The sequence below is a fragment of the Bubalus kerabau genome, chromosome 2 (genome assembly GCF_029407905.1).
Source record: "Bubalus kerabau isolate K-KA32 ecotype Philippines breed swamp buffalo chromosome 2, PCC_UOA_SB_1v2, whole genome shotgun sequence".
Lineage (NCBI taxonomy): Eukaryota > Metazoa > Chordata > Mammalia > Artiodactyla > Bovidae > Bubalus > Bubalus kerabau.
Window position 1 is genome coordinate 25,494,778 of NC_073625.1, and position 26,505 is coordinate 25,521,282.

General features: G+C 35.3%; 1 protein-coding gene across 5 annotated transcripts in view; it reads left to right on the forward strand.

Annotated features, from left to right (window-relative positions):
- MICU3 (mitochondrial calcium uptake family member 3) overlaps window positions 1–26,505 on the forward strand; it is a 95,550-nt gene that overhangs the window by 49,199 nt on the left and 19,846 nt on the right. For 4 of the 5 annotated variants that reach the window (XM_055567262.1, XM_055567259.1, XM_055567261.1 and 1 more), the window contains 5 exons: window positions 7,756–7,834; window positions 11,319–11,366; window positions 14,630–14,712; window positions 18,120–18,191; window positions 21,342–21,380. In XM_055567262.1, the coding sequence (XP_055423237.1) occupies window positions 7,756–7,834; window positions 11,319–11,366; window positions 14,630–14,712; window positions 18,120–18,191; window positions 21,342–21,380 (321 nt within the window). The remainder of the gene's footprint in view (window positions 1–7,755; window positions 7,835–11,318; window positions 11,367–14,629; window positions 14,713–18,119; window positions 18,192–21,341; window positions 21,381–26,505) is intronic. The other variant, XM_055567260.1, reaches the window with a different exon arrangement.

The window sequence follows — 26,505 nt, forward strand, 5'->3', positions numbered from 1 at the left end:
CAAGCTATGGGGTGTGACCAATAAGAAAAGTATCATTTCTATTTCCACATGCATTAAATATAATTAAATATAATTCACATAAGCAATATGTCTTCTGGGTTCACAGATTTTAAGAATATAAAAAGTTACTCAGAACTGCTGTGTAGCCATTAAAATGAAAATGAAGAATGTTTGGCAGGAAAATATGATCATGCTTACAAAACTTTACATAGAAAATTATTCAATATTTGCAACAAGAATAACAAAAAATAAATAGATAAAGAATGAAATTAAAATGAGATTAAATAAAAATTTTAATTATGGTTAATCCCTGGATCACAATCTGTTTTTATTTTCTGCACTTCCTAATTTTCCTATAACATATATATTATTTACTTAAAAAATTGTACTCAAGAAAATTGTATAAATCCTTTAAAAGGCATCTATCAGTCCAGTTCAGTTCAGTTGCTCAGTCGTGTCTGACTCTTTACGACCCCATGAATTGCAGCATGCCAGGCCTCCCTGTCCATCACCAACTCCCAGAGTTCACTCAGACTCACGTCCATCGAGTCGGTGATGCCATCCAGTCATCTCATCCTCTGTCGTCCCCTTCTGCTCCTGCCCCCAATCCCTCCCAGCATCAGAGTCTTTTCCAATGAGTCAGCTCTTCTCATGAGATGGCCAAAGTACTGGAGTTTCAGCTTTAGCATCATTCCTTCCAAAGAACACCCAGGACTGATCTCCTTTAGGATGGACTGGTTGGATCTCCTTGCAGTCCAAGGGACTCTCAAGAGTCTTCTCCAACACCACAGTTCAAAAGCATCAATTCTTCGGCACTCAGCTTTCTTCACAGTCCAACTCTCACATCCATACATGACTACTGGAGAAACCATAGCCTTGACTAGACGGACCTTTGTTGGCAAAATAATGTCTCTGCTTTTCACTATGCTATCTAGGTTGGTCATGGAACAACTGACTGGTTCCAAATAGGAAAAGGAGTACGTCAAGGCTGTATATTGTCACCCTGTTTATTTAACTTATATGCAGAGTACATCATAAGAAACTCTGGGCTGGAAGAAGCACAAGCTGGAATCAAGATTGCCGGGAGAAATATCAATAACCTCAGATATGCAGATGACACCACCCTTATGGCAGAAAGTGAAGAGGAACTGAGGAGCCTCTTGATGAAAGTGAAAGAGGAGAGTGAAAAAGTTGGCTTAAAGCTCAACATTCAGAAAATGAAGATCATGGCATCTGGTCCCATCACTTCATGGGAAATAGATGGGGAAACAGTGGAAACAGTGTCAGACTATTTTTTTGGGCTCCAAAATCACTGCAGATGGTGATTGCAGCCATAAAATTAAAAGACGCTTACTCCTTGGAAGGAAAGTTATGACCAACCTAGATAGCATATTCAAAAGCAGAGACATTACTTAGCCAACAAAGGTCTGTAATTCTAGGTAAATGAATTCAATCCAGCAAATATTTATTTAGTCCCTACTTGCAGTACTGCAATTTAATTCTGATACTGACCATCCAGAGTTAGCATCAGACCCCACAGATTTAAGGACCCAATCCCCCAAAAGATTGCCCTCATTTCAGATGCCAGCTGCATTTCAAGGGATCCCAGACCACCCACACTTCTGACCAAGTGGCTACAAATTCAGATAGTTCCCACAACTTCCCTCAAGTTTAATAATTTGTTAGACCGACTCATAGAACTCAGGAACATTCTACACTTCGATTTCCAATTTATAATTATCATTATAAGGGAACAAGTCAAGGCCAGGCAAATGGAGAGACACACGCAGCAAGGTGTAGGAGGGTTCCGAACACAGCTTCTGTGCTTTCTCCCTGAGGATCAGGGTATGGCCCCATTCTGGCACACCCATGTGTTTACAAACCTGAAAGCTCTGCTGAGCTTGGTGTCCAGAGTTTTTATTGGTGGTCTCATTGCATAGCTGCGCTTGATCAAATCATTGACCACACAAACGAATTCAATCTCCGTTCCTTCTCCTCTCCTCTTCCCTCCCCAGAGATCAGGCTAGCTCACACCCCCAACCCTTGAGTCACGGGGTTGTTTTTGAAGGTCAGCCCCGATCCTGATTCTTCTCCTCAGCATAAACTTTGGTGTGGTCTAAGGATATGGAGTCTTTCTCCCAGAAACCAGGGACAAAAGCCAATCAAATTCTCTGTCTTCAATACTACTGCCTTTAAGAGACTAAGATAGGCACTGGGAGTGGGGAGAGAGAGTCCGAGCCTGAGCGGAAATACAAATTTTAATAAAATTTAAAAGTCCCTAAAATTGATATGAAAGATCAATGTGTCAGTTGGATGATCTAGACCAGACAGAACTAAATTATTACAAAAATAAACTGCTTAGAGTGAGTAAAGATCTGGCCAGTCACTGATTAATTGTGTGATCCTGGGTGAGTTATTTATCTTCTTTAAGACACAGTAATATATGCATAATGAGAATTTTTGGAATTAAAAGAAGTGTGTATTAGGCCATTGCTAAGCACATAGAAGAAACTCAAATAAAAGGTAGCTCTGATTTTTTGGTCTTAAATTTTTGCTGAGTAGAAGAAATGGAGTTTAATACATGGAAAGAGTTCAAAGGGAGAAAGAGAGGTAATATCAATATAATAGAGACAGTATAAATGAAAGTGTATAAAGAATACTCAAAATACTTTTTATTTATTTATTTTTTAAATTTTATTTTATTTTTAAACTTTACATAATTGTATTAGTTTTGCCAAATATCAAAATGAATCCGCCACAGGTATACATGTGTTCCCCATCCTGAACCCTCCTCCCTCCTCCCTCCCCATTCCATCCCTCTGGGTCGTCCCAGTGCACCAGCCCCAAGCATCCAGTATCGTGCATCGAACCTGGACTGGCGACTCGTTTCATACATGATATTTTACATGTTTCAATGCCATTCTCCCAAATCTTCCCACCCTCTCCCTCTCCCACAGAGTCCATAAGACTGTTCTATACATCAGTGTCTCTTTTGCTGTCTCGTACACAGGGTTATTGTTACCATCTTTCTAAATTCCATATATATGCGTTAGTATACTGTATTGGTGTTTTTCTTTCTGGCTTACTTCACTCTGTATAATAGGCTCCAGTTTCATCCACCTCATTAGAACTGATGCAAATGTATTCTTTTTAATGGCTGAGTAATACTCCATTGTGTATATGTACCACTGCTTTCTTATCCATTCATCTGCTGATGGACATCTAGGTTGCTTCCATGTCCTGGCTATTATAAACAGTGCTGCGATGAACATTGGGGTACACATGTCTCTTTCCCTTCTGGCTTCCTCAGTGTGTATGCCCAGCAGTGGGATTGCTGGATCATAAGGCAGTTCTATTTCCAGTTTTTTAAGGAATCTCCACACTGTTCTCCATAGTGGCTGTACTAGTTTGCATTCCCACAAACAGTGCAAGAGGGTTCCCTTTTCTCCACACCCTCTCCAGCATTTATTGCTTGTAGACTTTTGGATCGCAGCCATTCTGACTGGCGTGAAATGGTACCTCATAGTGGTTTTGATTTGCATTTCTCTGATAATGAGTGATGTTGAGCATCTTTTCATGTGTTTGTTAGCCATCTGTATGTCTTCTTTGGAGAAATGTCTATTTAGTTCTTTGGCCCATTTTTTGATTGGGTCATTTATTTTTCTGGAGTTGAGCTGTAGGAGTTGCTTGTATATTTTTGAGATTAGTTGTTTGTCAGTTGCTTCATTTGCTATTATCTTCTCCCATTCTGAAGGCTGTCTTTTCACCTTGCTAATAGTTTCCTTTGATGTGCAGAAGCTTTTAAGGTTAATTAGGTCCCATTTGTTTATTTTTGCTTTTATTTCCAATATTCTGGGAGGTGGGTCATAGAGGATCCTGCTGTGATGTATGTCAGAGAGTGTTTTGCCTATGTTCTCCTCTAGGAGTTTTATAGTTTCTGGTCTTACGTTGAGATCTTTAATCCATTTTGAGTTTATTTTTGTGTATGGTGTTAGAAAGTGTTCTAGTTTCATTCTTTTACACGTGGTTGGCCAGATTTCCCAGCACCACTTGTTAAAGAGATTGTCTTTAATCCATTGTATATTCTTGCCTCCTTTGTCAAAGATAAGGTGTCTATATGTGCATGGATTTATCTCTGGGCTTTCTATTTTGTTCCATTGATCTATATTTCTGTCCTTGTGCCAGTACCATACTGTCTTGATAACTGTGGCTTTGTAGTAGAGCCTGAAGTCAGGTAGGTTGATTCCTCCAGTTCCATTCTTCTTTCTCAAGATCACTTTGGCTATTTGAGGTTTTTTGTATTTCCATACAAATTGTGAAATTATTTGTTCTAGCTCTGAAGAATGCTGTTGGTAGCTTGATAGGGATTGCATTGAATCTATAGATTGCTTTCGGTAGTATACTCATTTTCACTACATTGATTCTTCCAATCCATGAACATGGTATATTTCTCCATCTGTTAGTGTCCTCTTTGATTTCTTTCACCAGTGTTTTATAGTTTTCTATATATAGGTCTTTAGTTTCTTTAGGTAGATATATTCCTAAGTATTTTATTCTTTCCGTTGCAATGGTGAATGGAATTGTTTCCTTAATTTCTCTTTCTGTTTTCTCATTATTAGTGTATAGGAATGCAAGTGATTTCTGTGTGTTGATTTTATATCCTGCAACTTTACTATAGTCATTGATTAGTTCTAGTAATTTTCTGGTGGAGTCTTTAGGGTTTTCTATGTAGAGGATCATGTCATCTGCAAACAGTGAGAGCTTTACTTCTTCTTTTCCAATTTGGATTCCTTTTATTTCTTTTTCTGCTCTGATTGCTGTGGCCAAAACTTCCAAAACTATGTTGAATAGTAATGGTGAAAGTGGGCACCCTTGTCTTGTTCCTGACTTTAGAGGAAATGCTTTCAATTTTTCACCATTGAGGATAATGTTTGCTGTGGGTTTGTCATATATAGCTTTTATTATGTTGAGGTATGTTCCTTCTATTCCTGCTTTCTGGAGAGTTTTTATCATAAATGGATGTTGAATTTTGTCAAAGGCTTTCTCTGCATCTATTGAGATAATCATATGGTTTTTATTTTTCAATTTGTTAATGTGGTGTATTACATTGATTGATCAAAATACTTTTTAATCTCCTGTTTTAACAAAAATCTTTATGAATTTACTGTTGTTTAAACATTAAGCATCATTAGTTGTGTGAATTCTGACCTCTGTGCCATTGCTATCCTAGTGAGACAGTACTCAGCATTGATGGCATCTGTTACCTGCCGTGCGGAAATAACGGTATGAAGGAAGTGAGAGCAAGGACTCACAGATGGACTTCAGGGCCTCTATAAATCCCCTAAAAATACCTCTCCTGCCTTTGGCATCCCAGAGATTCCCTATTTGATGAAAAAGATGGTTTATAAATGTCACAGGGCTTTTTAAGGTACAAGGACATTGGGAAAGGGGGGAAGATCCCTTGGAGGAGGGCACAGCAACCCACTCCAATATTCTTGCCTGAGAATCCCATGGACAGCATTTTGATATACATGGGCTATGGTCCACAGGGTCGCAAAGAATTGTACACGACTGAAGTGACTTAGGACACACATCAGAAAGGATTCGTCTAAAGTGTTTCTCAAACTTGTGTACATAAAAGTCATTCATAGATCTTGTTAAAAGTAGATTCTGGTTCGGTAGGTCTGGGATGGGATCTGAGATTGTGCATTTCTAACAAGCTGTCTGGCAAGGTAATGATGCCAGGGCCTTTTAGGGAACCACACTTTTAAGTAGCAAAAATCAGATCTGGAAAAGAGGCACTTGCTAGTGTTTGTTTTTCAGTGTGTTACTTAGCAGACTAATTTTTTTTTTTATTTCAAATTATTTCAAGTTATCTCACCAAATCCTTAATAATTTTTCACAATTAACCTATTTATAATTTTCACTTAGTTGCTCTTAACACAAGTATGCACAATAAATACAAAATTGTTTTAGTATCCGAGCAATGAGTCAAATGTTTAAATTTTCCAAAATAGTCCCACTTCTGCTTGGTTTAAAAAAAAAAAAAAGCTGACTAATCAGCAATTGGAGTGTGTATTCTTCACTGAATATTTAGGTTAAAATTAGGAAAAAATTGCAACAGTGACTGTAATAACTCAATAGCCTGTTTTCCCACTTCATCTGATATCATCATTCTTTAAGTCACTATAAAATACTCTTCATTCTTTCCCAGTATAATCTGTTGCCCAGTTGCTTCATCTACCCCAGAATTGCCTAAATCCAAATGGGCTACAGAAAACAGACAGTATGTGAAACCTGCTGATCATACCTGGCGGGCACCATTTCTAGGGCTTCCATGGAACCATCCTTTTCTAACTGGCCCCAGAACTTAAATTCAGTGTTTTATCTTAATTAGATTATCATATATACACATTTATAATATATATATGTGGTGGTGCTGGTGCCCAGTCGTGTCCAACTCTTTGCAACCACATGGACTTTAGCCAGCCAGGCTCCTCTGTCCATGGGATTTTCCAGGCAAGAAAACTGGAATGCGTTGCCATTCCCTACTCCAGGGCAACTTCCCTACCCAGCAATCAAACCTGCGTCTTTTACATCTCCTGCATTGGCAGGTAGATTCGTTACCACAGGCGCCACCTAGGAAGCCCTGCAGTCCCTCACAAAAGAAAAGTGGGAAAAGAGAAATAAGTGAAACAAAATTGGTAAAGTGTTAATAGCTGCTAAAGGTAGGAAGTAATTATATTATTCTCTCATAATGTCCACAACACAAAGTTAAAAAAAAAACAAATGGTGTTGGTGTAAATTCAGTCTGTGCCTTATCTTACCGATGATTTTTTAGGAGGTAGTTAAGGTCCTCCCCTAAAGAAAAATCCAGTCATTCCACTTAGCCTAAAGAGGTGCTGCTGCTGCTGCTAAGTCACTTCAGTCGTGTCTGACTCTGTGTGACCCCATAGACGGCAGCCCACCAGGCTTCACCGTCCCTGGGATTCTCCAGGCAAGAACACTGGAGTGGGTTGCCATTTCCTTCTCCAATGCATGAAAGTGAAAAGTGAAAGGGAAGTCGCTCAGTTGTGTCTTAGTGACCCCATGGACTGCAGCCTACCAGGCTCTTCCGTCCATGGGATTTTCCAGGCAAGAGTACTGGAGTGGGTCGCCATTGCCTTCTCTGAGGAAGCCCTGCTGCTGCTGCTGCTGCTAAGTCATTTCAGTCGTGTCCGACTCTGTGCGACCCCATAGATGGCCTCCTACCAGGCTCCTCTGTCCCTGGGATTCTCCAGGCAAGAACACTGGAGTGCGTTGCCATTTCCTTCTCCAGTGCATGAAAGTGAAAAGTAAAAGTGAAGTCGCTCAGCCATGTCCGACTCTTAGCAACCCCATGGACTGCAGCCTACCAGGCTCCTCTGTCCATGGGATTTTCCAGGCAAGAGTACTATATATCCCCAATTAATACATTTATCTGAAATTTTTGGTAGCTCTAATTGAATTTAATGTAGCATCTTTATCACTCATTTTTACTTTTACACTTTTGGTCATTGGGTTTTACTGTTGAATGGACCACAGAGATAGTAGTATAAATACTGCCATTATCTGAGGTCTTCTAAGCAGAGAATTTTTTTTGCATTGGCATTTAAATATTTTTGGTCTATTTTATAAATAGTGGCTTACCTGTTAATCAGTATAATGATATATACTATGTTATATATTATGTTATATGTGTTATGTTAATCAGTATAATGATACTTTATATAACAGGAATTAAATCAAATGCTATCAGAAACACCACCAGTTTGGAAAGGATCATCAAAGTTATTTCGAAATCTTAAAGAAAAAGGTAAGTTAACTTTAGTATTTATGTATTTTAGTACTGACACTGTATTGCTTATACTATTTATACATGTATATTTGCCTCATGCTTAAATAATTTTACAGTTATATATGTGTGTACAGAGAGAAAAAAACTAAAAAGAAAAATACCAAAATATTAATAATGAATGTTTCTTGATAGTGAGGTTAAGGTTACTTTATTTATGATACATTAGTCATATCTTCCAACAAAGTAAACTTTAACAGTTTAAAAAAACCCTTTTTTAACCATATTGAGAAGTATACATTATATCTACCTACAGAAAGCATTTTTCAGAAATACTGATTTCCAAATCTATTTTTTCTTCTATCCGTTTACTTCCAATTACAGATTTTCTTAAATTTAATCAGTATGAAAAGCTTATTGGATATATCTTTTGGCTATACAATTTGAGCATTTTTTAAAGACAAAACTCACTGCAAAATCCAATTGTTTCAACTTACTGTATTACCCACATCTATATATATATAACTCATTAATTCATGTATGTCTTGCAATCAAATTATATAGCTGTTATTGCAGTTTTCTTTTACAGTGTACTTTTTATAAATATTTATAGTAGAAACTAATCAATATAATTTCTTTTAATCTTAGCAAGGAATTTTTCTTAGAAATATATATTTTTATATTCAAATATAAGAATATACAAAATAAAAATATAAAGCAATTATATAAACTTACCTTTTTCTTTTCTATCACTTTTAACCAATACTGGTTTGAAAATAATATATTTAACATGAAGATAAATACTTTAAAAGAGTAATTATAAGTCATATATGTTTATCTAAGTAGAATTAGAAATTCAAATTGCTTGTACCTACATCTCATGGACTCTGGATGGAGGAGACACCTAATCTTTAATTGTAGGCTTTTCATAACTAGGGTTTATACATCTTTGTGAAGTCTGGGCTACAATATCTTTAAAGTTCTTAGAAATTTTTTTCTGGAAGTTGTGTTAAAGATTGCCATTCAAATCTTAGAGTGGAATGATAGGATCAAGAAAGGTCAAAGCTCAGAAGAATGGGGTAAATTGGTGAATGTAAAAAGTATTTCCTTGATACCTCTCATGGGAAAATAAAATTGGATCAAATACAATCTAAGAAAGATAAATGGATGGAAGAAGGAAATTCTTTTTAGTTAAAGGGAGGCTTAAATCTGGAAGCTATAGGTTTAGGCAAGTCCTAATCCTACTTAAGTTGTATGCAGATTTGTATATTTTTTTCAGGGAAGGTAATTTATTCAATGCTATCCAATAGAACTGTCTACGGTGGCCGGAATGTCCATATCCCTAGAGCCCATAGCCTTGAGTCAGTTGTGGCTATGAAGAACCTGAAATGGTGCTACTGTATCTGAGGAATTGAATTTTAAATTTTATTTACTTTTAATTATTTCTAAATTTAAGTAGCCCTGTGTGGTCAGTGGCTACCCTGTAGAACAGTGCAGATCTATGTCATAGTGATGGGATTATCAAGGTAATCCATGTACCCAAGTTTTAGAACCATTGGGTTAGGTAAAGTAAAGAGTTACAGTCTTGTTTTTTAATAAAGAGATTAGGTGGAAGAGGAATCTTAAAGTTTTTAGAGCTGTTGAAGACTAACTTACAAAGAATTCTATCAGCTTAAAATACAACCCAGCAAGAAAATGTTAGATAGTTTTACAAAAATTTAATTGGTATGTAACATTTATGGAAACATGAATTACACAGACTTAGTTATAATAGCCAGCTGTAATGTATCAGGATATAGGAACTAAACAGTGTGGTGCTTTTAAAGGAACTTCCCTTAGAATTTTTTAAATTGAACTTTCAAAGGAAACCTAGTTGGCCATCTTTCTTATCCTCTTTTTCTAAAGATCACAAGTTTACTATTTGCTTAGCATTTACTGTTATTTTATTTTTGACTCTGGGTGACCTTAAAACAAATTGAAAGATTAGTCTATGATTCTCCATTTTAGTAATTAAAAGCATGAATCTACAGTTCATGTTTAGTAGTAGTTTCTCTTCTCCTTGACCATTTTTATTAAATTTTATCATGAGCTTCTCACTTTTTTTTTCTCTGCTGTGGATGACACCACCTCAAAAACCAAAAACTCCTCAAAACAGCTCAAAAACTCCATATTTCCAACAAGTGTCTACTGTAGTACTCATGATCAAGATACCTACTGTTAAGTAATCCTTCACTGAGGGGACTTTTGACTTGATTACCAATTAAAAGATGTACAGCAGACATTGAACTTCTTTTCACTAACCGGCATCTCTTGTGTATTCCCCCACATCAGTTAGAACAACAGTCAATAAGACTGGATTGTGGAGCTACAGAGCCCATTTCCAATTTTTTTTTTTTTTTTTTTTGAGGGATCCCTATGGAATCTAGGTATTGTATCTTTATACACATTGACCATTCCAGAATCTTTCTCCCATAACATTCATGGCAATCAACCAGAACTATGTCTATAGGTCACAATATTCTAGTATAAACAAAAGACGGGAATGCTTTCAGGCCTCCTAGCTCGGTGCCTTCACCTCTCCTGACAGACCGCCTGACAGTGCCTCCTCTTCTCTTTGTTCTGTAACAAAGAGGATAGCCTCAAAGAGCATCAGGTAAAGTGGAGTTTTAAGGTTCACGATCTGATCATTTTTATACTGTTTTACCAAACATGAGAACTGTCTCGTATCTGGATAAGTATTATTGCCTTATTCCTGATTTTAATTTTCTCAGGATCTGCTTGGAAAATCAGTTAAGCCATTAATTCTAGTTTTGGGTGTTATCATTCAAAAGCAAGAATTTGAGTAACAGAATGTATATTTTTATTTACTTAACAAACTCCTTTTAAAGTTTATAATCATGAGATTACAGAGAACTCAGGATGCAATATGCAGAAAGTGTAAGCCATTTAATTAAAATTAAAATTTCTTAGACTTAATAGAAGCATGAAATGTGTCAAGAATAATGAATGATAACTTAAAGGCCGAAAAGTAATAGCTATAGAGTTGTATTTTTTGAATGCAATACAGCAGTCAAATCTCTAAGCAAGAATATCTAAATGTTTTATTCAAGGATGTCTAAGATGTCATTAAGCACTTCACAGAGTTAACCATTTTCAACCTTCTAATCTTTAATTAGATTCATATATTGAAAGCTCTAGCAACATGTTTAAAATTTACAGCTATATGTAAATATTAATAATTTTGCTTTTGTGTCAATATATCTGGAAGCATTAATGTGAATTTTGTTTCTAAGAGGCATATGAAACAAAGTAAAATTTATTTCTTGCTTCTTTTGCTCTGATCTTATGGTAATTGGTCTCATTTAAAACAATATTTAGCATCTTCTTTAAAGTCTGAATTTTTTGTAACTATTACTTACTGCTATTATAAGAATAATATTTTACTTGATAAATATGAAAGAGAAATATTTTATATATAGCATAACTAATACTATTTTTCTTCTAGGTGTGATTTCTTACACAGAGTATCTTTTTCTTTTATGTATTTTAACAAGTAAGTGTACTCCTTAAATCTATTTCTGGATGCAGTTTTCTTTCTCAAGCATAACCTTGGGAAATAAATCTTTTTTTAGATTCTCTTACTTTGAAAATCAGTTTAGTTCTATCCACGTTGTCTTGCAAAATTCATGTCTAAATGCCAGTGGAAAATGCTAAGAATAGTATTGTCAAGTGTCAAAACCATAAATATGATTACGGCTTATGGTATAGTAATAAAATGCTCATAAATTAAGAATTTAATATCCTACATCAATCCTTGTGGTTTAATCTATGTGGAAGCCTAAAGGTAAGGACGGGTAATAATTTGTAAATTTTCTGCTACACTCAATTCAAATCACATTTTCTGCAAGATTAGTGTGAAAGAATGAGTCTTTTAACTACTGAGTCTATCAGGAGACCCATCATACATCCTCCAACCGCTTCATTGTTCTCTTCTTTTCATATGCATCAATTCTTTTGAAATATATGAAGAGTTTACTAAAGCGTTCAGTTAAATTTCATTGCATTTAATGGGGGAACTTACACCCTCTAGTTCACTGTGCTCCAACCATCTATCTGACATTTTAAATCCCTGAAGTCTCATTTGTACTTTCTGTTCCTTCTACCATCAATGCTTTTCCTCAAGATCCTCCGAATAATAAAAATAATTCGGGTTTTCTTTGAAACATGAAAGCTTAGGGAAGCCCTACTTAACCACTCTCCTTAATATAGCTCCCTCTTCTACCTCTCCCTTTTTCTCCCTGTCCAGTGTTGTATTTTCTTCATAGCACGGAAACTATTTTAAAGTATTTGTTTATTGGTTTACATGTTTTTGTCTGTGTGGGTCCACAATAGCAAAGATTTTATCTTTTTTGTTCATTTCTGTATTAAGAACAGTGTCAGGCGCATGGTAGCCTCTCAAAAACTAACTGGCAAATGAACACAAGAAAGTGACTATTGGAATTTCCAATTGTGGATATTTATGGAGATGTGTTGGAAAAAAGAACATCAATAAAACTGCATCATTAGAAACCAGCCTTAAAATTCCTGTACTTCTATGATTGGAAGATGACACAGCCACTGTTTTATTCTGAATTTAGTGATGGATAATGTTATATTGGAGTTCTGTTACCGGAAGTTTGGGAAATGTGTTGTGTATGTGTGCACACATGCGTGTTTCAAAAATTACTGCCTTTTTTTTTTTTTCCTTGCTTTTTTTCTCCTGGCTCAAAATCATTTAAAATGACTGAAGAAAAGTAAGTATTGTGCAGTTAATAATAGTACTGCCTGAGGACGTTCCAGACTGGAAAGCCATGGATTTTGAGTCCAGTCAAGGATGAATGCCACCATGGAAATTAGAGGAGTGGGTGCCAAGGAGTATCTCAGAGACTTTTTCCAAAGTTATCTTGTTAGCTAGAACAACTTTGGATGCAAAATTAGAAGTTACAAGTCTGAACCAGCATAGTGGTAGGTACAAGTAAAACAAAACTGGTGAGGAAAACCACATGTTGGGTTTGGACAGGATTGGTTTTAGCATGTTAGAAAAAATCCCATATAGTGATTTTTGCTTGCTACAGATAAGTTAGGATATTTGAGTGCTGTGACTCTTAACACACACACACACAAAAAAAACCCAAAAAACATTATGGGTGTTATTTAATTATAATTTTTCAATTTAAACTCTTTTTCTAAGATGAGTTCTGAATTCCAAATGAAGTCACAGCACTCAAAGACCCTAACTTTTCTGTAATTATGGGTGTTGTTTGGGTCTTCCCTGGTAGCTCAGCGGGTAAAGAATTGGCTTGCAATGCAGGAGACCCCCGTTCAATTCCTGGGTCAGGAAGATCCTTTGGAAAAGGGATAGGCTACCCAATCCAGTATTCTTGGGCTTTCCTGGTGGGTCAGATGGTAAAGAATCTGCCTGCAATGTGAGAGACCTGGGTTCGATGCCTGGGTTGGGAAGATCCCCGCTGTGGGAGGGCATGGCAACCCACTCCCATATTCTTGCCTGGAGAATCTCCATGGGCAGAGGAGCCTGGCGGGTTATAGTCCATGGGGTTGAAAAGAGTCGGACACAACTGAATGACTAAGCACACAGGAAGTGAGCTAGATAACCCATGTTAGCTGTCTATGGTTTCCCGCCCCTCCACCTTTACTTTTTATTACTTTATTTTCCCTTCCAAACAATGCTTGTGAGGACTTCTTTCTGTGTGTATCTTCAAGATCTTTTTAAAGCTTAAAACTTGGTCATTGGAGATGGTGTAACTTTTTATTTCTTCCTCAAGTGAGTGAGAATGAAAGTAAGTTTAGATTCCTAAAATACATGCAAAAAATGAACTTGCATAAAACGCTTTCATTTCCATTATTTTCAGAGACAGCTATTACTGGTTAAGAAAGCAAGTCTATGTGCTTCGCTTTGCTGGGTTCACAATTTCAAAACACATAGTGGCAAGTGTACCTGTAGGAGGTCCCTTTTTAAACTTTTTGCCAGTCATCTCAAAAGAGGTCAAATGTTTTGAAAAAGGCATGTACACTGAGATCTGCTTTGAAGGATGCGTTCAAGTTTTCTTCTGTCCAAGCATTCTTCTTTTTGCTTTAGAAATGGAAGGAGAAGAGATATTGAATCTTATTATAATTTTCATACAATTACAGCAGTTCATAGTGTATGAAAGTCTTTCTCAGAAAAGCAGTTTTTCCTTGTATTTGGGGGAAATAAGGAATTAATTATTCAAGTCCTTTTTATTTTATATTTCTGTATTTGAAGCCTCTGGAAGTTCAACCCCAAGTATGTAATCTCTCATGCCTGACTTTTTTTGTGTGTGGGTCATTCTGTTATAATTTCCCCAGGATTTTAGGCTGGTCCATTGTGTTGTACATTTTTTTTCTTCTGCTCTAACTAGCTGACATATTAAAAATATTTCAAATGTACTGAGATGATATTTTCTTTTCAAACAAACTGACAGACTTTGGAAAAGAAAGAAATATTTATTTTTGGAAGGAAGGTAATCAGATTTTACTGTTAATGATATGCAGCAAGTATCACACAAGTAGATTTCAAGTTATTTATCAACTGTGTTACTAAGTGTGCTAATATATGAAGCAGAAGTATATATACTTACCTATAGCTTTTATTATAGTTAACTAATAGTAACATGTTGCTTTTAATTTCTTGGTTAAAGCATTTCTGCACAGAATATGAATTGTTTACAACTAATGTGGATTTTGAACTTTGAAAACATTTTTCCATTTCACAAATACTTTCCTGTTTTTGTCTGGCAGAGCCACATGCAGGTTTTAGAATAGCTTTCAACATGTTTGACACAGATGGCAATGAGATGGTGGATAAAAAGGAGTTTTTGGTGGTATGTATATTATTGGTTACATTTTATCAATACATATATTGCTTACTTATATTTTTTATGTTTTTGCATTATTTAGAATACTGCTGTAGAAAAAGGGCTCCGCTGTTGGCTCAAACAGTAAAGAATCCACCTGCAATGCCAGAGACTTGGGTCTGATCCCTGGGTTGGGAAGATCCTCTGGAGGAGGGCATGGCAACCCACTCCAGTGTTCTTGCCTAGAGAATCCCCATGGACAGAGGAGCCTGGCAGGCTACAGTTCATGGGGTCGCAAAGAGTCAGACACGACTGAGTGACTAAGCACAGCACATTGTTGAAAAAAGAGTAGAAGTATTATGCTTTTACCTTAATAAAGTATATTATACTCATGTACTTTATTTTGAATTATTTTTACACTATATAAATCTATTCAGTGTATAAAGATAATTATAGGGCTTCTGAGGTGGCTCAGTGATAAATAATCCACCTGTCAGTGCAGGAGACACAGGTTTGATCCCTGGGTGGGAAGATCCCCTGGAGAAGGAAATGGCAACTGACTGTGGTATTCTTGCCTGAAAAATCTCATGGACAGAGGAACCTAGTGGTTACAGTCCGTGGGATTTCAAGAGAGTCAGCCATGATTTAGTGACTGAGCACACACACATGAAGATAATTATAATTGTTTACACATATTCTGGAGGTTTGAAATGTATATTTTCCATGGAGTGAGAGACAGGCAATCCTGGGCTGTTACACACCCAGACCTTTCATATCAGCCACCCAGCCATAGGCAGCTCTTTGCCTGCCTGTGGAAACTTCCCTTCCTTCTCTTTAAAGGATTTACAATATTTTTTTTCTCTTCCACTTGTTCCTGCCTTGTATTCCAGTCTTAGCCCATTCTCCCATTGCCTTCCCTTGTCTTTGACCAAGGGCTGATAAGCATGTTCTTGGTATTTGCCTTTCAGGCTTTCTTACCTGACTGGTCCCATGTTGGTGCTGGTCTGGCAGCATCATCAGCTACTCACTCATCTTAACCACCCTCTCCTTCTGGAATTTCTCTCTTTTAACCCATGTATCCTATATCTATGTCTGTGGCAAAATGCCTTTTCTGATTTTCTCCAAAACAGAGATTAACATTAGTTTACTCCTCCCAGTAACAAGGTCTAGCTTTAGCCTCTTTGTGCAACTCAATATTTACCTCTACTCTCTTAGCAAAAAGAGGAGAAAATAACATAAATAGCCATTTCATTTTCTGTTTTTCCTTTGTAACAAGCCAATAAAAATCCTTTGGAAAACCTCTTAGATAGCTTAGTATTTTCTTCAGAGGCTGGAGCACAGAAGAGAAATTATGAAATCATTCTTTCCCATGGTAGGAAAGAGGCGAGAGGGAAATCCTCACCAGAACAAATTAGCAGCTGCTCAAAAGGAAGCAGGGAACTAATTACTGGGATCTGTCAAAAGGCTTCTGTGTAGCCCTTGGCCAAGTACAGCCCCTGAGCAAGTCTGGGGAGCTGGGCCCACAAAGGGTCCCTTACTGTAGTGCTGCTCACGATGGTGCGGAGGTGGGGAGTTTCATTGCAGTAGAGAGATGTTGCTAACATCCTAAGATGGGCAGACTTAGTTCACTAGAGCTCTGTCATGATAGTGTACAGCTGTACTTTAGGACTTTCAGAATGGGCCTTGTAATCGAAACAGCCTTCAACAGACTTTCTATGGAAACACGGCCAAGTTCCACCCCACTGTCTTAAAGGTTACCTTTTGGAACTCAGTGCATTGGAAGCTGCCTGTGTAGATGTCTGTGGGACTCCTGTCTGTTTGTGGAGGTGGGAGGTAAAACATTCTTGTAGAATTTCAGTTTGTTTTTACTCTACACTCTTAAAAAAGTTGCTCTTCCTTTAAAGCAATGGTCTACTCTGCAGTGGCCATGCTAATGTTTTATTGTTTGTTGTTGTTTGTAGATGGCTAAGGGCTTCCAAGGTGGTGCTAGTGGTAAAGAACCTGCCTGCCAGTGCAGGAGATGTAAGAGACTAGGGTTCAATCCCTGGGTTGGTGAGATCCCCTGGAGGAGGAAATGGCAACCCACTCCAGTATTCTTGCCTGGAAAATCCCATGGATAGAGGAGTCTGGCAGGTTGCAGTCCATAGCATCGCACAGAGTTGCACACGACTGAAGTGACTTAGCACGCACGCACATCAACAGCTAGGAGTTCCTAAAAGCAGAGGTGGAGTTGGGCAGAGTTACTTGTAGACTTGTAAAATAGATTTGTAAAATCTATGATCCTCCTGCCTGTTTATAAAGTGAATATTAATAATGCTTGCTAAAAAGAAAAACTTTTCACTAAGATAAAGTATGCAATATATGTGTTAATAAAATAATTTACTGTTTGTACTGTAGTTTTAAATTGTTATTATATATCTTGGGAGAGAATACATTTTGGATTTCAGCTCTAGCCATACTAAGTGAAGTAAAAGAATTGAGATAGCGGTTCAAATTACACAGACAAGAACAGGGACCTCACCAGAAAACTGAGATAAAGATAGAATTAAGCTTCCATGTGTAAAAGAGGATTTTAAACAGGAAATAATGCCATGTATAACAGGGTATGTGTGCTCAGTTGCTGTGTCTGACTCTTTTCTGACCCCATGGACTGTAGCCCACCAGGCTACTCTGTTCATGAAATTTCCCAGGCAGGAATACTGGAACAGGCAATGTGCTTGTGCTAAGTAATTACTTGTAATGTCTACTCTGCACAACATTATTTGTATAAGACCTATCAATTATATCTCAGTAAAGCTAGAGGAAAAAAATATATCTCAGTAAAGCTAGAGGAAAAAATATATCTCAGTAAAGCTAGAAGAAAAAAAATATTGCTTTAAGGTAAGAAATTATTCATATTCCCCATATAGAAAATAAGCCTTAAATGATTAGAGTAACTTGCTCAAAAGGTTAGACATGCAGAGCCCATGTTCCTACCATTACCTGAAAGAGACCTTAGAGGTCATTCAGTCCATCTTCTGTTCATGTATGAGCAAATTGGAGCCCAGTGAGGTCCTGTCCCCCATCCATGAAACTGGTTTATGACAGAAGATGGGCTCAAGCCTAGACCCCTGACTTCTGGTCCAGTGTCCTTTATTCCTCAGTAGGCTTCATCTCTTTTTATGTATATGCCACAGGCTCCATGTCTTTGTGTCTTAGCAATAAAGTTAAACTGTAGGAGATACTATCATAAAGTAAAACTAAATGCTGGACCTAAAACTTTTTCTTAGGAAAAAAACTAGTATCAGAAAATGTATTCATACTAGTTTTAATGTTCTTGGTGTATATGAAGCTAATTATTTTCTTTGTTCTTAGAATATATCTAGCATGGGGTATTAGATAGGTTCCCAGAAACTCTTATCAGGTGTTTGATTTTTGATTGGTTTTCTTTTCAGCTTCAAGAAATATTCAGGAAAAAAAATGAAAAGAGAGAAACTAAAGGAGATGAAGAAAAGCGTGCAATGCTGGTAAGAATAATTTATAATGGTTTCAGGTGGGTTTTCTAGGTAAGAATTATTTTATTCATGTTGAGAAATAGTAATTAAAGCCTGTAACTTTGGATCTGTCTGTTTCTTGAAGTTCTTATGTAGAAAAACTTCAGTATTTATATGCTTTGATATCAATATTTATATCAAGTATTGATATTAAACATCTGTATCCATAACCATATTCATTAAATCATTTTCATCCATATTGTTGTTATCCATGAGATTTGAAGGGTATATCATATAATAGGTTAATACAGATCATTATGCATATAAAAATTTAAAGGTGAATTGCAAAGATTTAATTATACATGTGAGTAAATTTAGTGGTACTATAATAATATGAATGTTGAAGCGAAAACAAGGAAATAATATGTTTCTTTGCATTCATAGAAATATGTATTATAGATTCTTCTTCTGGGAAGAGTAATGTTTCATTTTACTTTGAAGGTAGAGTTAGCAACATTTCCCTCCATTTTCCTTCTAGTTTTCTTTTTGCTTGTCCCAAGTAAATATTACAGCCTGACAACATCCTAGGTTCACTTAATAAAAGTAACAGACAGGTACTAAGACTTTAGTATGAGGCATTATATTAGACGCTTTGCATGCATTTTCTCTTTTGATCTACCAAACAGTTCTGTTATTATCTATAGTTATAGATGAGAAAACTGACACTTGGAAAGGTTAGTATCTTGTCCAAAATTCCATAACTATTAAATGCCAAAGCCAAAATTTAAACCCATGGCTGGCCAACTCCAAAACCTATACTTTTACCCACTGTATCATATTTCTTCCTCTGGTACTTAGATAGTAGAAACATGGTGAATTTTGTTAGTATGTAATTGATAATTGTTCCATTTGCAAATTAGTGGCCCTGTGAAATAGTTTAATTGGTTTATCTGGAATTCAAATAATTAACCTCAAAGAGTTGCAACACTTTTTATTTTTCTCACTGTTACAAGCATATATATTAGGTTTTTTTAAACATGGGTTATCTGTAGCAGATGGGTGTCATTTTCATCCCAGTAGATTTACAAAGTGTGTATTTATATTAATAAAAGCAGATTATCAGGATTATTAATGTTTATTATTTCTCAGAATATTTGACTATGGTATATTTATCAGTATTTTTTTAACCTCCCCGATAGATTAAATTATGGAAGACACTTGTAGAAGACACTCTCTACTGATAATATACTAAAAGAGTAAACAATTATTTTAACTTTCATGGATTGCCAATGATTGACTGGATAGGCAAGTTGTTGATAAAATATCATTTAGGAGGTTGAATTATGTTAATAAATCTTTTGGTATACCTCAGTGATAAAGTAGATAGTGTTTCAATGAATACACACTTAATTGTTTGTTTGTTTATACTAATTCCAGAAAAGACTTATGGATCTTCCAGTAAAGTAACAATCCTATTCTAATCAGTAACCTTTACTAAAATACCTAAGTGAGTAACAAAGGGAGAGAGGAAAGGGAATAATAATAGCAGTCAACCCACATTGGGAAAAGCTACCATGTCAGCAACAAAAGCTTCATTGCATCCCAGGTGAAGTAAATTTAATACCGATGATATAATGCAAATAAGTTCATAACAGTAATACAGTAAAACTTTATTAACTTGGATTATTTAGGGAAAGTCTATCTGAATTATGAAATCTAAATTATATCAGTATACCCTAAATTGTGTTATTTTATATGAACGTACATAGATCAGTGAAACATTATCTAGCAAATACATGGGGAAGGAGACTTAAAGAACAAATAAAAATAACTTTTAAGTATTCTATCACTTACTTATATGGAAACGAATGTTGCTAAAGACACTGATCTCCATAGGTATCCCAGAGGTGTTTATCTTACAGTTCAATTAATGCTCCTGGAATCTCACTTATAGAATTTAGCTATCCGAACTATTTCTTAAAACAATCCAGAAATAATCTGTAGTACAGCTTCTGAACTAAGCAACACTCTAGGACAATACAGTGCTCTTACAAATATTTTTTACTGTGTTTTACAATAATAGTAATAATTAGTGGTAACATTGTTAATAGCTGTCACATTTTAAACAATATGAACTGTCATATTTTAAACAATGCATATCTGAACTGATGAGATTTTTGAGTTTTGAAGCAACTGAAATTTAGCTTATGGTGAAAATATATAGATTATGTTAGACATTGTAGGAGTCAGATTTTTCAAGTTTTGACTATTAGCTCTGCCATTCATTACCTCTGTGACTTTGAACCAGGTCCTTAAATTTTTCTGTGCCTCAGTTTCTTCATTTGTACAAGAATAGGAGTAATGAGCACATATGATGATTATGGGGGTTAAATGAGTTAAACTGTGTAGCCACTTAACAGGGTTTGAAATATAATAAATACTCAAAAAGATTAGCTAATTGTGAAACATGGAATTCTCTTTTAATTAGTAGAATATTTTAAACTAAATAGTACATCCCCAAATCAAAAATTAGGCAAGACTAAATTTTAAAATATTTATATATCAAAATGAACTCCTTCAGAAGAGAGAAATGAGCATAGTATTTCTTGGGACACTTACTATGTGCTAAGGTCTGTACTATCTCCATTATACATGTTACTCTCATTTAGTCCTCATTACATTTCTCTCAGGTAAGTCTTCACACCTTTGCACAGAAGAGAAAACCATCTCAGAGAGGTTCATTAAGTTGCCTGGGTCCATGGCACTAACAGGCGCTGAACAGGATTCCAGCATAGGTCTCATGCCATCCCCACCGCCATGCTGCTGCATCCAGGTCTGCCCCTCATCGCACATGGAATTGCTGAAGCATGTCTCAGGAAAACTGCGTACTTCGGAGTACCATGTTTAATTCAAAGCAATAGTTCCATCAAAAAGTTATAATGAAAGTGGTTGAAATGAGCACAGGTTCACTTAATGTTTAATTATACGAGATTTAAAAAACTTTGCTACTCATCTTTAACATTTATCCCACTTGTACTGTGTGCGTGCTCTATAGAGAATGTAGCATAATGATTTGCCCTTCCTAATTGATTATTTTGTCGTCTTTTTCTTTTTTTTCTTTTGCTATACTTGGGTTCATTCTGAAATGTGACACTTCATTTGGCCCTTTGTGCTCTATGTCAGCGTCTTCAACTTTATGGATACCATTCTCCTACTAATAGTGTATGTACAACCCTTTAAATGTTCTTTATGTAAATAGCCCTCACCTGTTATACTTGACAATGCTATTTCTTTTATAAAGCCAGATCTACTATCAAGACTGTTTAGGAATTTATTGAATATAATAATGTGAAACCAAGCCCCCAGTTTTTATTTCCTTCCTGGATTTATAAGAAAATTATAAATTTACAGAGCAATTCTTTCTCTTTAGCTTTAGATTAAAATAAGGTGAAGGTGAGTGAACAAGAACCCAAAACTCTGGTAGAGTAATTGACGTTTTATATTTTTCAGTGGTATTTGAAGAGTTAAGTACAATTTATGGAGCAGATTCTCAGGCTATGCTCCTGCAGGACACAGGTATTTTAAGAGCTAGATCTCATCATCTGATGTACAGTCTTGTCTTAATTCTAATACCAAAGATATTAATGGATAAACTTTTGCTAGTTCTCAGTATTTCTCCCCATTTTTCTTCCTAAAACTTTTGATGCCTGCCTACTGCCTTTGGTCTCTACAAAAGTCTTGTATAAGATGGCACTTGATATGTTCAATATATCACTGTATCATGTTGTTTCTCAAAGAGGATTATGGTCTTCAAACTCGTCTTTTCCTGAAAAAGTTGGGAATTCTTGCAAATGATCTTCCAGATGTATTCTCATGCTACGCTTTCGTTCTTTTCTTTCTCCCAGAAAGTCATAGCTTATGGATTAGCCCAGTTGCTACACAACTGAGAATAGGCCATGGTCTCTTCTGAATGTAAAAGGCACAGTCCGTTTGATTTTCCCTGGCATCCTTAAGTCACTTAGATGGAGCCCTCAAATTATACAAATCCACCTGAGAGAAACTCTCGAATTTACAGTGAGCTACTCAGTATTGTCCTACTGAAAGGTTCCATTATAGTGTAGACTCTAGCTGTGTGCCTCCTGAAATTGATATTTAATAAAAATTCCAAACTATAAAAACTAATTCTCTTTGAGACTCAAGTATACACTAAAGGCTGATGCAGCATAAATTAAATGTAAAATATCTAAGTCACAAGGAATGGACCTAGAATGGGTTGGAAAACAAGCCAAGTCCATGGTAATCTTATGACTGACTGGTTGTTTTGATTCCTTACAAGATACTGTAAAATTTTTCTGCAAAATTCACTGTTTTCCATGGAATAAAGCCTACTGTTCTCTTAAAATTTTTTAAAGATTCCTGTTAATTATTTCAAAAATATATAAGAATGTGAAAGATGGAAATCTCAGAGATTCTAATGCCACATGCCCTATGAAGCTTAAAATTTGTTAATAATAATTATGACTTCGTTATTTATTTTTCTAATCTGTCCTTGCATGAGCCATGTTTCCAACTGTGGCAATTTATATACTTCCTTTAAACTCATAAATAATTTTCATATAAGAGACAAGCATTTTTTTAAAATAATACATTTCAGAGTAGTATTGTTAAAAGGAAACAGGTACTAATATGGTTCTAGTTTAAGCTACATAAACAAATTGTAGTTACTTAGACATTAAGAGAAAAATAGTATAATGTTATGAATTAGCTGGCAATTATTTGCTAGTTTCCAGAATTGTAGATCAACTGGAGTGATAAAGTATCTAATTTGAGTATAGTTCATGGAACTAATTATAACCTCAGATTCTGCCTTTAGGAATAGGTTCTTTCAGGAAATGCAGTACCTCTGGATTTTACTATTACAGATTGAAGTTCTGTGGTGTCTGCAGTAGCCAGTTCCAAAATTCAGTCATTCTTATGGTAGATTTTGCCTCTACTCTGTCAGATTATCCGTTACTACAGTGTAAGATTGAACATGCTCCTTTATTTTCTAGAAGACAGTTACATTATAGCCTTTTTTGTTCCAAACAACCCTACTTCTTTTCATATTTCTTATATAGTCAACTCTTGATTATCTTATTATGGTGAAAAGAAATGTAAAACATCCAGAAGAACAAGTAAGGCAAACATGAGGTCAATAATGCAAAGTCAAGGCATGACTTTGACATGCCTTATATTTGGCAAATTTTTAAAGATTATTATCCAGATTTCATTGGAGTCCAAAAATGTACCAGTTATAATTTTTTAACACGCATTGAACTTGTTTTATGAACTAAAACAATGCCAATATTCATAAATGATCTCTGTTTGAAAATAATGTATATTCTCCAACTTGGGGTACAGGGTTATAATATATGTATGATCAAACATATTAAGTATGTGTTTTAAATCTCTATCATTACTAATTTTTTGTCCACTTGTTTGGTCAAATAGTGTGTTAAATTATACATTCCTATGTTAGACTTAATAATTTATACCTGTAATTCCAGTTTTATTTTATATATTTCTAAGCCTTGTTATTGCCTCTATAGGAACATATTTAGATCACTTAAATCATCTTAGCAAATTAAATCTTTGATTAAATACTATCCCTAGATCTCTAGAAATGTGTTTGTGTTAAAAATCTATTTTAGTTGTCAAATATACTACCTTTTATTTTTGTTAATATATGACTTTTCCCTTTTTGTGTTTTTTACTATCTATTTTTGCCTATAGTAATGATGAAGCTTTCCTTGATTTTTTTTAAAACATATATTTTAGTTTGGAAATTTACTGCTGATAGAATGTAAATATGAAATAAAAAATAATAGAAGTTTACTATATAATATAGATCAAGAAATTAAACATGCCCCAAGAAGCCCCTCCATATATCTCCAGTCATAATCCTTCTCCTGGAAAAGATAATCACAATCATGACCTTTATGTCAGTCACTGCTTTGTCATTTTACAGCCTTTTTATGTATCTTAAATGATACAGTTTGGTTTTGCCCACTTTTGATCTTCAATTAAATGAGATCGTATTATATGAGTTTTTCTGTGTCTTGCTTCTTTGACTCATTATCATGATTGTCAGCTTCATCTACGTAATTGAATCTAATGAATGGTCCTAGTTCGTTCATTTTTATTACTATAAGCTGCTAAGTCACTTCAGTCGTGTCCGACTCTGTGCAACCCCATAGACGGCAGCCCACCAGGCTCCCCCATCCCTGGGATTCTCTAGGCAAGAACACTGGAGTGGGTTGCCATTTCGTTTTCCAATGCATGAAAGTGAAAAGTGAAAGTGAAGTCACTCAGTCGTGTCCAACTCTTAGCGACCCCATGGACTGCAGCCCACCAGGCTTCTCCGTCCATGGGATTTTCCAGGCAAGAGTACTGGAGTGGGGTGTGCCATTGCCTTCTCCAATTACTATAAGCAACAGTGCTCAAATGTTTTGGTCTCAGGACCCCTCTACATTGTTGAAGATTATTGAGAATCCAAAGAAGTTTTGTTCATATTTTGGATATATTTACCATATTAGAAATTAAAACTCAGAAATTTTAAGGTAGTTATTCATATATTTAAAAATAATAAACACGTGTTATCCTAAACATTTTTTATGAAAAATAACTTCAAAAATGTAATGAGAAAAGTAGTATTTTTACATTTGTTTCAAACCTCTTTAACACCTGACTTCATAGAAGACAGCCAGTTTCTCTTAGATGCTTCTGTATTCAATCTGTTCAGTAAATTGGGCAACAAATACTATCAGTTGTTTCCCTTGAAGCGACAGGCTCACTGGGTTCATTTTCCAAAAAGATGTGTGCCATATACCAAGGTCTAAATAACCATAGTTTGTCTTATCAGGTGTTCTTTCAAGTAAAAATGATGGTTCATGAAAAAAGTGGCTAATTTACCTTGCAACACAAATCACCACCTGGATGTTTTTTCTCAAGACAACCATAGTACTTCATTAGCAGAAGTGCTTTATGCTTGCTTCCCTTCACACTGAATGTTAAAAAGATGTGTGCTCAAAGATCAAATTAACAAAATTATGAATTCTATTCTTCAGCAAGTATATTCTTAAGTGAATTTTATTTTCATGTGAGTATATGAAACTGAAGAATGTGACAGTTTCTGAAAAATGTAATGACTTTGGCCTTTGGTCCCACTGCTGTCATTGTCCTAAGGCTTCAGAAATTTTACCCACCACTGCTTTTGTACCTGAAAATATAGTACAAAAGGCAGATAGTGTCTTTAAGATGCTTTAAGATACATCTGTATCATATTTTGTCTAGTTCTTTCAATTGTTCTCAGTGAGGAGATTGGCATTGTTTTCTTGCTTTTCATTACTAGAAGCGTGGTTTATCATTTTCAACCTATTTTTTCCCTTATATTTTGGATATGTCTTTTTTTAAGTGTATCTTGTGTACTTTATCGGTTTCTTTTTTCTGGGTGGATGACATGGGCTTTATAATTGGAAATTCAGTTTATATTACTGTGATGACTAACTTATTTGGATTTACTTTTGCCATTCTATATACTGTTTTTTTCCTCCTTTCTTCATTTGTATTTATACAAACTGGATTTATTTTTAGTTTAGAAGACATTCACTGTATTTCTTTTCTTTATGTAGTTATTCTTGAAGTTTTAGTAAATATACTTAAAATAATAAAGTCTTAGATTGGACCGTATCTTTATTCTCTTTTTTAAAAATTTTTTTATTTATTTTTTTAAATTTTATTTTATTTTTAAACTTTATTCTCTTTCTCAAAAGTAGAGTTTAAAATTTCTTTAGTACCATTCTTTCTGCTCCTGGCATGTATACTTAAAACAATAATGTCTACCCTTGTATTTTTTAATCCACCAAGTTAGACTTTTAAAATATGTATCAGCCATATTTGTTTCAAATTACTTATATATTTGCTATTCTTTTCTCAGTAATTACCTCTTTAATTTCTCCCCTTCTTAAATCTCATAATCTTATACTCACAAAGTATATCCCCAAGTGATGATCTTCTGATAATTTTTTTAAAACCCTCTCTCAGGAAATCTCTTTATTCCGCCCTTATTTTTTTTCCAGTTTATTGAGATATAATTGACATATAACATGATATCAGTTTCCGATGTACAACATAATTTGATATATGTATTTATCACAAAATAATCACCATAGTAAGTCTAGTTGACATCTGTCCCATCACATAGTTACAATTTTTTTTCCTTGTGATGAAAACTAAGATGTATTGTCTTAGCAGCTTCCCGTACACTGTAGAGTACTGTTAACTGTAGTTACCAGGCTGTATGTTGATT